The 12,992-nt window shown below is 34.3% G+C and overlaps 2 protein-coding genes across 3 annotated transcripts; one reads left to right on the top strand and one right to left on the bottom strand.

Moving 5' to 3' along the window:
- Positions 1–202: 202 nt before the first annotated feature.
- Positions 203–2,959, top strand: LOC127242232 (cyclin-D5-1). The gene is made up of 6 exons (XM_051261694.1): positions 203–601; positions 682–768; positions 906–1,197; positions 1,284–1,417; positions 1,544–1,745; positions 2,492–2,959. Exons 1-5 carry the CDS (start codon positions 356–358, stop codon positions 1,739–1,741), a joined length of 957 nt encoding a protein of 318 aa, XP_051117651.1. The 5' UTR covers positions 203–355; the 3' UTR covers positions 1,742–1,745; positions 2,492–2,959.
- A 3,539-nt stretch (positions 2,960–6,498) lies between these two features.
- Positions 6,499–12,042, bottom strand: LOC127242354 (calcium-transporting ATPase 2, plasma membrane-type-like). 2 transcript variants are annotated; one of them, XR_007836769.1, is made up of 7 exons: positions 11,748–12,042; positions 8,643–10,643; positions 8,388–8,546; positions 8,022–8,193; positions 7,613–7,914; positions 7,004–7,388; positions 6,499–6,785 (listed from the first exon to the last, which is right to left on the bottom strand). XR_007836769.1 is itself a non-coding variant. In XM_051261864.1 (6 exons), the coding sequence occupies exons 1-6, from the start codon at positions 11,919–11,921 to the stop codon at positions 7,140–7,142; spliced, it is 3,057 nt and encodes a 1,018-aa protein (XP_051117821.1). In that variant the 5' UTR covers positions 11,922–12,042; the 3' UTR covers positions 6,830–7,139. The 2 variants fall into 2 exon arrangements, 1 of the variants encoding a protein (XP_051117821.1); XM_051261864.1 differs by lacking the exon at positions 6,499–6,785 and having other exon boundaries at positions 6,830–7,388.
- Between the last annotated feature and the right edge of the window lie 950 nt (positions 12,043–12,992).

The raw sequence follows: 12,992 nt of genomic DNA, 5'->3' as shown, positions 1-12,992 counted from the left end.
AAATATATTAAATGCTTATGAGCACCATGGATTCCGAACGCCAGATCGATACATATAGTGAAGATTGAATTAGTCGGGTGCTGAAGTCCCTGGAGCTCGGATAAAAGGACCCGAAAAATAGTGGGACCTTTTATATCTCATCCGCTAAATTTGGCGGCAGTGAAATCGCTGCTCGGTTTCTTCGGCACTGTGAGTTTTTTTTTTGCTTCTTTCCATAGTCAAAATTTCCTCAGAATCTCTTTCTTCGTGCAAGAAAATCCGTTTACTGAATCTGTACTCGCCGCGATTTCGCATTGCCAATTTGTATTTTGCTCTGCGGAGAGTGTTTTTTCGGTGCGGAAGAGAGGCGTCGAACATGGAAACCGAAGGTTCGCTGCCGAATCTGCTGTGTAAAGAGGATGAATCATCGCTGAACGTCTCGCGTTGCGAGCAGAATGAATGCTTGGAGTTCTGTTCTGTTTCGGAATCCGATTGCGAGTTCATCGAAATGTTATTGGAAAGAGAGGCCGATTTTCGTCCCGCCGGGGGTGAAATTGCGGCCAGTGGTGAAGGAAATTGGTTGAAACGCGCCCGTTCCGACGCTATTAAATGGATTCTGGAAGTATGTTGTGTTAATTAGTTAATCGGTAGGTTTTCCGATGCGATTGTGGTTTTTGATGTTGTTACGTTTTGTGTTTGCAGACGAGAGCGGTTTTCGGATACCAGCGTCGAACTGCGTATCTTTCGGCGATTTATTTCGACAGGTTTTTAACCAAAAGGAGGTTTAGTGTAAGTACGAATCGAATAATTTGGTGTTCTTTAGGTTGGCGCAAAAATTGTTTGTTGTTATGAAATCTCTGATTTAGAATGGAATTTTGTGTCGTTTATGCTCATGTGTGATTTGGAAATGTTGTTGATGTTGATAGGATTGGAAATCATGGAAGATTCAATTGTTATCGATTGCTTGTTTATCACTAGCTGCAAAAATGGAGGAATGTGAAGTAAGGTCATTAACTGAATATCATGTTGATGAGTATCAATTTAGAGGTAATACAGTCCAGAGGATGGAATTACTTGTTCTTAATGCTCTCGACTGGAAAATGAGCTACGTTACGCCTTATACGTACCTGAAGTATTTCATCTTCAAGCTGTGCGGCAAATCTATTAGCAATGAGCATGCGAATTTAGCTTCAGACTTAGTGTTGGCAGTAATGGAAGGTAATGTAGATTTAGAAATAGTTCTTTTGTAGTTAGATTCGAATCAAAGAAGCTGTATTTCAAAATTAACAGATTGTTTGATGCAGAGCATAATGTTGGCGAACACCGGCCGTCAATTATTGCAGCAGCAGCAGTTTTAGCATCTTATGATTGTCGATTAAACAAAATTACATTGGAGAATAAGATGGAGGCAATCCCATCATGGGGGTCCCGGGAAAAAGTGAGCTCCCTTGCTTTATATAGTTGGCGATTTCTCCATAGATAGAGTAGTAAATTCGACAATTTTAATAATACTCGTCCGCCTTATCTGTCATTGATAATCGCTATCTTGAATTCATCTTAACAGGAACAAACAATCTCTTGCTACACTATCTTTCAAGAAATTATGACATTGAGGACCTTTGAACCTATTATTTATCAAACTTCGTCGTCATCCCTTTCAATTGATGATTCGAAGATCACATCTCGAGATAGCGCCAAAAGAAGGCTCAACTTTGACGATGGAGGCCGGCGTTGTCTGGTGAAGAGAATTAACAAGTCATAATAATGTGAGTGAGCTTTTTTGAAGATTGTTTGGATAAATCATTTTTACTTTGATGCCACCATTGATTGATTTCTTTAAGAGTTTTGTAGTGAAAGTTCACATTTTATATGTGTTGCTTAAAAACCTATATACTATAAATTTTTTTTTTTTTTTTTTTTTGGGGGGGGGGGGATTAATTAACAGCAACATTGAGAAAGGGTCTTAGGCAGTGACAAACCAAACCAAATTAATAGTGAAAAAAAGTGGGATTTGCATAAATAAAGAAAAGAATACCTTTAGGCTACAAGTGATGAGTAAGAAGATGACTAAAGTACAAAAGCCAGTTGGTAAGGGAGTGAGAGCCAAGGAAATGTCCAAAGGCTCCATTAAAAGCCTGCAGGAGTGTCATTTTTTAACTAGTGTAGGTATTTATGGATATGCTACTAGTGCTTTCTCACTTTATTGAAAATTGTTGGTATTATTTTTCATGATTTCCCTTTATATAAATATCATGTTTTTTATTTTTTGATTTGGTGCAAAATTCTTGCACACTTGAAGGAGATGCTTTCTTTCTATGTATTTCAAAAAGGCAATGGATGGGAAATGGGAAATGAGAACTGCACTTATGTATGTATGATAATATGTGATAGTGATATAACTGTGTTACATTTGGGCCATTTTAGAAAGCCATTTTAAGTTGAATGTTTACATCAATGTTAAAGACTTAATAATATTTACTTACGATTATTGCTATGGTCTTGTTGTCTTAAGGCCGACTCTCGGAAGCTCCCCGAGCCCCGGCACCACTCTATGCATCCACACCCCACCCCAGAAATGGGGTCCGAGGAGCTCCTAAGGTTGTTCATAATCATTCATGGAAGAGCCAAGGATGAGGGTACCACATATTTTGATTTCTTTCTTTCTTTCATTAAATTTGATTTGTTTATATATGAGTGTGGTGGCTCCATTACATTCTTACATCACCTGTGCGATCACAAGTTGTGAGAGAGAGAGAGAGAGCATAGGTACAAACAAGAAAACACACATCCTCCATGAGAATTGGAATTTGGAATGAATTTTTGTGATAGAGAGATAACATATTAGATTAGAGATGCATGATTGTGTGTGTGTGGGAAATTACAACAGTATTGCAGGGGTCCTATCTATCTATCTATCTATCCATCCTTTGATTGTTCACATGGTTGAGTGAAAAGCTTGGCCAGTCTGTATTGTATTGTGTATGGGAATTCATTTGTTTCATATATATATATAAATATTTTTCATCTGATCTGCATTAAATAAAGATGGTCTCATTCTGCAGTCTGCATCTCGTTTCTAGGTCTTCTTGTGATACTTTGTGGTCCTGCACTTATTGCATTTTCTGTACACTCTCACTCTATACATATCTCTCTCTCACTCTATATATATATATATATATGTATATGGGCGTGGGGTATCCTAAATAAGAATGTCACTCACTTCCCTGCAGGTGTTTGCTTTTTCATGATTCATCTGCTGTCATTCCCCCCCTTTTTAATAAGAAAAGTTCACACAATTAATTAAGAAAGTTAGCTTAGTAAGGAATAGCATACTAGTGTGCGGGATGGATTTTTTACTATAAGCTCATGAGTTTCACGACTATGGACTTCTGACTAGTCGTGAATTTTAAATCTTTGACGCCTTCAGAATTTGTCCGTTAAGCATGGTTCACTTAATGTAATTTGTCTTATCAGACCTAATTTATATATTATTAGGTTTGTTAGGAAATTTATCCAAAGCGCACTCGTCATTGCGGATCTTGACTGCGGATTTGTGCTTTATATATATAAAAGAAAGTGGGCTTAGTAGATTACTCACAACACAACAATGCAAATGTGCTATTGAGAATTTCTGGAGAGTGTTTATTTGTTTTATTATTTTTAATAATGCTAAGCTTGTACTTAGAGCCGTTAATCGGCTCGGTTCGACTCGGTTAAAGCTCGTTCGCGAATGTTAACGAGCCGAGTCGAACAACATGAACAGGCTCGTTTGGTTAACGAACGAGCCCGAACTTTGTTCGCGAACGTTCGTTTAAATAATATATTTATTATAAATATTATATAGACATATAAAATTATAATTTATAAATAAATAAAATATTAATTTAAAATATATAAATAAGATAATTTTAAATTTTTTTTATAATTTATATATAAATTTTAAAAAATAAAACAAACGAGCTCGAACGAACTCGAACGAGCTTAATCGAAGCCTAAACGAGCCGAACACGAACACGAGCTCAAACAACAAAAATTCTTATCGAGCCGAGCTCGAACACTACGAACGAGCTCGAAAGCTTAACGAACTAGTCCGAGCCTTGTTCATGAACGTTAACGAACATTTAAAATTTGGCTCGGCTCGACTCGGATCGTTAACAGTTCTACTTGTACTTCCTCCATCTCAAAAAAAGTGTCTAGATCACGGGAAATATTAGAATTGAGGTAAAATATAATTAGTAAATAATTAAAAAATATATTCGTAAAAATAATTATTGTACAATAAAATTAATTATAAATCAAAATTAAATAACTAACTAGTTTAATTAAAATTAACAAAATTATAAATTACGATTAAAATGTATAATTTTATTTAGAAAAAATGAAAAGACAAATAGACACCTTATATGGGTGTGAGACGGAGAGAGTAGAGAGTATTATAGCTAGTAAGTCACATTGGACTTGGGTGTTTTTGAACATGTAATATTGCGATTATAAATCACCCACCACACTAATTCTGCTAATTTTTATTTAAATCATATTTCTTTAGTTTCAGGTGTTTGTCATCATGATTTGGATTTTTTTTTATTTTTTTATTTTTTTTTACTTTTTTTTTTTTTTTTATGTAAAATTGTTATTTGATGAGATGTGTTTTTAATTTAGGGGTTTGTTTGATAAGGAATTTAAACACTTCTTCCCCCTCAACTTCTAGTGGTTTAGGAATGTTTGATTTTATTTTATTTTTTTTATTTTTGAATAAAATAATTATTAAATCAGATATATTTTTATTGAATGGAGACATTGATCCTAGGTTGTATGAAAGGTTTGGAAATAATAAAATTTTGATGCGATGTAAATAATTATTTTATTATTTTAAATCTTTATTTAATGGTTTTGAGGAAAATAAAAATAATAAATTATGGATATGATAATGTAAAATTGCGATGATACCTCCTCCCGCCAAATCTAATGAAGAATTGAAAGAAATCTAATATAGACTAGTTGTTCATGTGTATTAAATGGAAGATGCACACCACATATATGATATAAAAAATTATGTCCGTAATATATATTGAAAATAATGACGAAATGAAAAAAAAATACTCCCTCCGTCCCATGTAATATGAGTCTATTACTGTAGACACGAGAATTTAGGTAAAGTATAATTAGTAAGCAATTAAGAAATGAATTAGTAAAAATATTTATAAATTAAGATTAAGATAACTAAACAGTTTAATTAAGATTAAAAAAAATTAAATTTTAAATTTTAAAATATGATTAAAGTGTATAATTAATTTTCCAAAAAAAAAAAAGATAAATTATGTGGGACGGACGAAAATAAAAAATAAAAAATAGGGATAAATTATGTGTGACGGGGTATATATTATGCAAACAAAACAATATAGTTAGGTTGTAGTATGAATAGATAATGATGGACCAGTAGTCACATATATCAACATTTATTTATTTATTTATTTATTTGTGTGCATTTTCATTTTTCGCTTATATTCTATATCCGAGTTAATTATTTATTCATTTTGTTTAAGTAAATATAACAACAATTAATAAATAAAATAATAATAAATTAATTATTATTTGTTAAAGCGGAAACAATAAAATTGTATATATAAATAGATTATAAATTAATTTAACGAAAATTAATAAAAAATAATGACATACTTATAGCGTACCAAAAAAAAAGTATTCCCTCCATCTAATTTCTATTGTTCTAAAGTATATTTGCGTGATTGTCTTTTTATTATGAATCGACAAATATGTCGTACAGTAGAAATTAAAAGTAATAAATAAATTAAGAGTAAAAATGTAAAATTTGTGTTTAAAAAATGAAATAGACCATAGTTGTTGGACGTCCCAGATAGAAAAATAGGACATTAGTTTGTGGACAGAAGAAGCATTATTTTCGTTCACATTTTTATTTTGAGTTATTCAATCACAAAATAATCATTTAAGAAATACTTTATTTATTTATTTAAAAATACTTCTATTTTACCATCTCATCACTATTTTTACACAAAAAGTATTACTTCTTAAATTCTGAATAAAAAATAAATATATACGATTTTTTTGCTGGCAGGAGGAAATATAAGTTGAACAATTCACACTGTTAAATTCTTAATGCATAAATTCATTCACTTTTGGGAATCACATCAATTAACAGCATGTCAACGTATCACCATTGTTGGAATTTAACCCTAAGCAGTTCAGGATCAGATGTGTTGAAATAATTAAGATAAAATAAAACAAATAAATCTAATCTGGTCCACTAGTGCTGTCCGATTCGGATCTATAAATTGACAGAGTGTTTTGTGTTGTTCAAACTTATGCCGCAATCCCTCCTGAAAAACTGCTTGTTTATGCCGTTACTCTCCCGATGAGATATGAAAAGTAAGATTGTTGTCTAAATGTGAGATTACAACCTAATTATTAATTGACTTCATCAGTTACCGATTTCTGCATATAAGAAGTCCGCACTTTATAAATATATTTATTTTTCGGTTTTGTGCACATCTCGGTGTGACTGTATTTTAATTTACGGTGTATTAATCGCTGGAAACGTGAGCATAAACTATGATGCTCCTCGATTCTAGCTGCGATCACGTCAAGATGCGTTTAATTTGGCAACATGAGCTATCACCGGAGAGGATTCTGATGACAAATTGCTTTGCGAAACCTGAAAGGCTTCTCTTGGAAATTAACTCTGCTGATGATTTCAACTTTCGTAAATCAATATATGCTCGTCATTCATGGTTTGCCATTTCGTATCATCTATATGTATTTCATGTATCAACCTGCTTCCACAAAGTATAACATCAACACTTAAGTAAGAAGTGCATTGAGCTTCTGAAAAACTGTGGACAGGGATAGTTGTTAAAGGATGCACAATAGTATATTTACTATGCAAAAAGAACACAGGTGAATAGCTGTCTATCTATACATCAAATAAAATCTCCATGGAATCGAAGCTATCTACAGGAATGATGCAGTGAAGACATTTTGCCTGATGGACCCTTGTTGTGACTAAAGATGACTTGATTTTTGGTTTTGATTTTAGCTCAGAGCTCTGCTTCTGTCGGAATTATATAGACCAAAGCTTCCAAAATATCAGGGCTGCTTCGAGCTAAGGATGTTTCACAAAAGCATCATCAATTGGACAAGGGGAAATATCTCTTCAAGGCTGCAGCAATCGGCATGCTTAAGAATCCAATAAATATGCTGGCGAGCCACTGCGTCAGTGTTAGAGGTGTCGTGTTTGCAAATGTCCCAAGGAATTCGACAATTATTATCTGGAAGAGGACTGTGGAACCAAGAACCGACACAAATACATAGCTGTTTAAGATTCCTTTGAGCACGTTTATTTTCTGCATTTCCCGGGAATTCACTTCATTGAAGAGCTGCAAGGATGAAGAGAAAGTATTTATATGAATTCCAGAAAAGCTAACAAGGTACATTACTCTGATGATCTTCTCTGTTTTGATTATCTGTTGCATTTGGATTTAATCATGTTGTATGGACAATAGTTTTTTCATAATCTGATTTGTTGAGCATTCTTTAGCTAAATGCTCATTTGTCAAGATCAAGAGACAATTAAGTAAACATGGTACGCCAAGAAAATCACCTGGCAGAAGACAAATGTATTGAAGATTATTGTGTTAAGGACCAAGTCACTGTCAGGGATGCCATAAAGTCCGAAATATGTTTTTCCATAAGCTTGTAGTGACCCTAACACAAGAAATTGGTAAAAGGATTGTCCCAAGATGTTCCTCCACATCACAGAACTGATGAAGTTTCCTTTCCTTCCAACAGGTGGTTTCTTCATTAGTTCCTCGTTTGGAGGCTCAGTTGCTAATGCAAGTGCACCAAGCGTATCCATAATCATGTTGACCCACAGAAGCTGAACAGCAGTTAGGGGAGCACTGCCTGAAAGTACAATGATCGGATTTACACAAATTATTTGGAGGAGAATAAATTAAATGGTAAAAGAGGAAGAGTATGATAAAAATTCTGAGTGCAAGAAGGCCTCGTACCAGTTAAACAAGCTGAGGAGAAGTTCACCACCAATGCAACAATGTTAACAGTAAGCTGGAACTGCACAAACTTTTGGATGTTTACGTAGACTGAGCGCCCCCATTTTGCTACAGTCGCAATTGTGGAGAAGTTGTCATCGAGAATAATAACATCAGCGCTCTCTTTGGCTACCTGATTTCCATTACAAATAGAAGTTCCATTTTAAAAAAGAGGTATGGATCGACTTCCCTACTCTTCGTTGTATTTTATCTACCTCAAACCTCTTTTATATGCTTTACATTTGAGAAATGGCATAATCATGGATATTTATATTGTATTCAGTACTAGTACAGGTCTCTAAGAAATGAAAATGGTGAGAATTCTACCTCAGTGCCGGCGATTCCCATAGCAAGTCCAATATCTGCTTCATGAAGTGCTGGAGCATCATTGGTCCCATCACCAGTCACAGCAACAACTTCATTGAACGTGGTTCGCAGGTGCTTCACCAACGTATGCTTATCCAATGGGGAAGAACGCGCCATCACCTGAGTGCGGGAAAACATTACAAGGCATGGTAAATAATGATAATATCATTAAGGCATGTAGAGTGATTTCTCTAAAACATATGTTCTGTTAGGCACCTGGATCTTCGGAATCAACTCGTGCAATTCCTCCAAGCTCTTCTCACGAAAGTCTGGACCTTCTATGGCTACACCATCATCAGTGAGTATACCACATTCTCTAGCGATAGCTTTTGCAGTGTGAATGTTGTCTCCAGTAACCATTCTGATAGTAATTCCAGCTGATCGGCAAAGTGCAACTGATTCCCTCACTCCAGGACGTACAGGATCTTTGATTCCCACAATTCCTATACAAGTGTATCCTGAGGCTGGAATGTCGTCTCCACAGAAGCCGTTTTCAAGGTCCATATAAGCAAGGCAAAGAGTTCTAAGAGCCTCACAGGCAAACTGCTCGATAGTTCCCTTCAAATGGTTGAAAGAATTTTCATCAAGGGGAACAATTTCACCATTTGAATTGATGAACTTGTTACAGGCAGCAAGAATTATCTCCGAGGCACCTTTGGTGTGAGCCCTCAAACCTCCTCCATGAAGCTCCAACACGACTCCCATTCGCTTCTTTGTCGAGTTAAACGGCTCCACTTTCACCAGTTTAGATTTTCGCCGTTCGACATGGAAGTTCCCTCCCAACGACATACCAAACTCCAAAATAGCTGCCTCAGTCGGCGTTCCCAGAATTTCGCGCTTCCCATCCTTGTTAACCACCACTTCTCCTGCAGTGTTGTTGAAGATAGATTGCATCAGTATCTCAACAACAGATTTCGGAAGCTCGGAGTGCAGAGTAGAACCACTCTCAGGTTCGGTCAGCTCCTTCACTTTCATGCAAACACATGATTTCACCACTGTCATATGATTTGTTGTTAGTGTCCCAGTTTTGTCGCTGCAGATGCTCGTCGCTGATCCCATAGTCTCACACGCCGCCAAGTGGCGCACGAGTGCTTTGTCATTCATCATTTTCTTCATGGCGAATGCAAGGCTCAAGGTCACAGCTAGAGGGAGCCCTTCAGGTACTGCCACAACAACAATGGTGACAGCAATGGCGAAATACTCCAACAGTTCCAACGCATCATCTCCCGACCAGCTCAGCATCATCCCTGCTTGCCATTTGCTCGCGAAGATCCGCTGCACTAAAACAGCAAATGTCACAAGAGCAAAGACAATGCCGATCTTTCCAATAAAGGTCGCCACACCATTTAATTTAACTTGAAGTGGAGTTTCGTCTTCTCCTCCTTCGCTGAGCGTGGCCAACAGTTTCCCCCACTGTGTTCTCATCCCGACAGTGGTAACCATCATCTTGCAAGAACCATCTTGGACCTTGGTTCCCGACATCAGAAAAGGATATTCTGCATTCACCAGGATCGGCTCACTTTCTCCTGTCAGACTCGATTCGTCAATCAGAACTGAAAATCCCGACAGGAAAAGTCCATCGGCAGGTACTTGATCTCCGATAGCAAGATGCACGATGTCTCCCGGTAGCAGCTCGTAGATGGACATCTTCTGCCGGTAACCATCCCTCACCACTTGAATAGAGATTTTCTTCTTTTCTTTATCCAAATCCATGAACTGTAATGACTGTCTATAATCACTTGTGGCAGTGACAATCACCACGAGCAATATGCTCGCGACGATCCCGAGACCATCATGAGCGCCCTCCGGCCATCCTTCTGTTGCTATGCCGACAACCAGAGAGACTAAAGCGCACACAATGAGGATCATTAGAGTCATATCGTGAAGCGCTTCCCATACGAACACCCAATAGCCCTTAGCCTCTCTTTCTTCAAATTTATTAATCCCAAATATCTCCTGCCTGCAGGTCAGTGCTTCGCCATCAGTGGAAATGCCATTGACGACGTCTGTGGCAAGCTTTCCGGCTAGGCCGGTTACCCCTCCATGATATTTGAGCTTCTTGATGTCATGTTTCTCCACTATGGATCCTACTTCGTCTGCACAAATCCGGAAACCGGCAGCTTCGACTTCTTTAGGTATGTTGTACTCATTTGGTTGTGAGGGATTTACGAAGTAAAATGCTGCTTTCGACACAAGAACTGCTATTCTCATGTTTTCCTGAGATTACAATAGAAACATAATGCGGCAGGGCCCATTAAATATATAATATTATTATTTTAATTTTCTTTTTATATAGAATACATAAAATTAATTTTTAAATAAAAAAATATTTTATATTTATTTTTTAAATAAATTATTTTTATATTATTTTTATATTATTTATTTGTATGTTTTAGTTTGTTTATTTAATTGTATGATTTTATATATTTTGTTGTGAATTATGTAAAATTATGTATGTTTTTTATATTTATATTTTTATGTTTATATATTTAAATTTGTATATTTTATTATATTTTTTGGTAATATTTTTAAAAAATTGTGTATTATATAAATGTTAAATAAACACTTTTGTTTGAAATTTTTCTTTTAAAAATTTTGACTATTTATAAAAAAAAAAAAAAGATTAAAAACATTAAATCAAATATATACTTAATTTTTTATATTATACTAAAAATTAATTTTATACTTAAAAAAATGTCACATTAATTTTATTTTTATATTTTGATCTTTTTATATATATAAAAATTAATTTTACTTCTACATTTACATTAGAAAAATGTATAAAATCATTTTTATTATTATATTAATATAAAAAAAATATTTAATGGCTTACTATTTCAATTTTGCCTCGGTCTTTAAAAAAAAAAAAAAAAAAGGTCAGCAACGGACCTCGATGTAATTTACTTGATGCAGGCCTTATTTAATTTTATGTTTACTATATCCATTCTTATTTATTAAAAGATGTTGAAATCATATCTAATGTTTAACCATCAGTGTGTTTATTTGTAAGATTTTATTCTTAATTTTACTATTTTAATTTTTTTTTCCAAAAATATCAAATCAAATACTCAATTTTTTATTTATTTTATTAAACTAAAATTTAATTTTACATTCAAAATATCACATCAACATCAATATATATTTATATCACATCAAACAACTATTTCAATTCAAAATTTTACTATTCAAAATCAAACATCACAACTATTTCAATTCAAAATTTAATACTGTTTCTATGATTCAAAATTAAATTGTGTTCGAATCGGTCTGAGGAAACTTTTAGAGGCAATATATATATATATGTATATAAATTTATGTAACCTGAATGGTGTTTTGCATAGCTGCGGCCTGATGCCGCATGGATAGATTGGCGGTGAATCTGAACCGTCGCTTGGGGTTTTTCACGAAGACGCAGAGATCGCGCCAGCGCTGCAGCGCCTCCGTAGTCGAGTGCTTCGACTTCAGCTCCCATTTGTCACTGAGTAAGTTCACCATTTCCCTGTCTTGTTTATCTATTATATGTCTGGTATCTCAATCTTGCTCATTGGTATTGGTATCAGTAATTTATAAAGGAGAGAAAAAAGCACATGGGATAGGATAGGATAGTAGTAGGTAAGTTTCCAAGTATTTGCATAAGAAAGTGCATATGAAAGCATCTGCCTTTTATAGATTTAGATCAGACGCGGTATGTTCGTTCTATTCTATCCCTCAGTTCAGAGTAGTAATAATTCATACATACGTGACAGTTAGATACACAATGGAAGTAGCTATTTGGACGACTTTGGATGGGTCAACTTGGGGTGGGGTGGGGTTAGTGTGTTTTTTGTTTGATAAGATGTTTTGTAAGAGAATATATATATATATATATAATATTTTCAAAAATTAAAGTTTTGGAGAAATTTGGCAAAAGAAACGTTCCTATAAAAAGTGTTTCATGCTAATGAAACAATGGGTTTGTTTGTTTGGAGGTATTGACTTTGGTTTGGGATTTGATAGTAAAAAATTTAAATTAAAATAATTGTATTATGTGATATAAACACGTATTGATGTGATATTTTAAATATAAAAAAAATTAAAAAATAGGTGTTTGATTTGATATTTTTTAGAGAAAAATATTGATAAATAGTAGAAATTTGATAAAATTTCCATAAATACATGCGGGGACTGGTTTTGGAAGTTTGAAAATTTTTGAAGTATTGAAAAATGTGTTTGATGTTGAATATGTATTAGATGTGGTGTAGATTTTTTCTCGTTAGTTTTTAAAAATTTTACTATTCAAATTTTGCTTCCGAAATACTCCCTCCATCCCATATCTATATATCCATTTACTTTTTGCACGGAGTTTTGGAAATATTAGTATTATATTATAACGTAGTAGTAGAAATAAAAGTAAAAAGGCTAAATTGCCCTTACTAGTATGGTATGATATAAAAGTAATAACATGTGTAATATATTGTAAATTAGAAGGATATTTGTAATGTTAGGTAGACGGTATAGTTACTAAAAAATAAAATAAATACTTTGTTATATGAAAATAAAAAAATGTATATATTGTCAAGAGATGGA

Source organism: Andrographis paniculata, unplaced genomic scaffold (assembly GCF_009805555.1).
Source record: "Andrographis paniculata isolate CXL003 unplaced genomic scaffold, ASM980555v1 Contig86END, whole genome shotgun sequence".
NCBI classification, from domain to species: domain Eukaryota; kingdom Viridiplantae; phylum Streptophyta; class Magnoliopsida; order Lamiales; family Acanthaceae; genus Andrographis; species Andrographis paniculata.
Note: the sequence above shows the minus strand (reverse complement) of the source record. Positions and strands in the feature narration are given on the sequence as shown.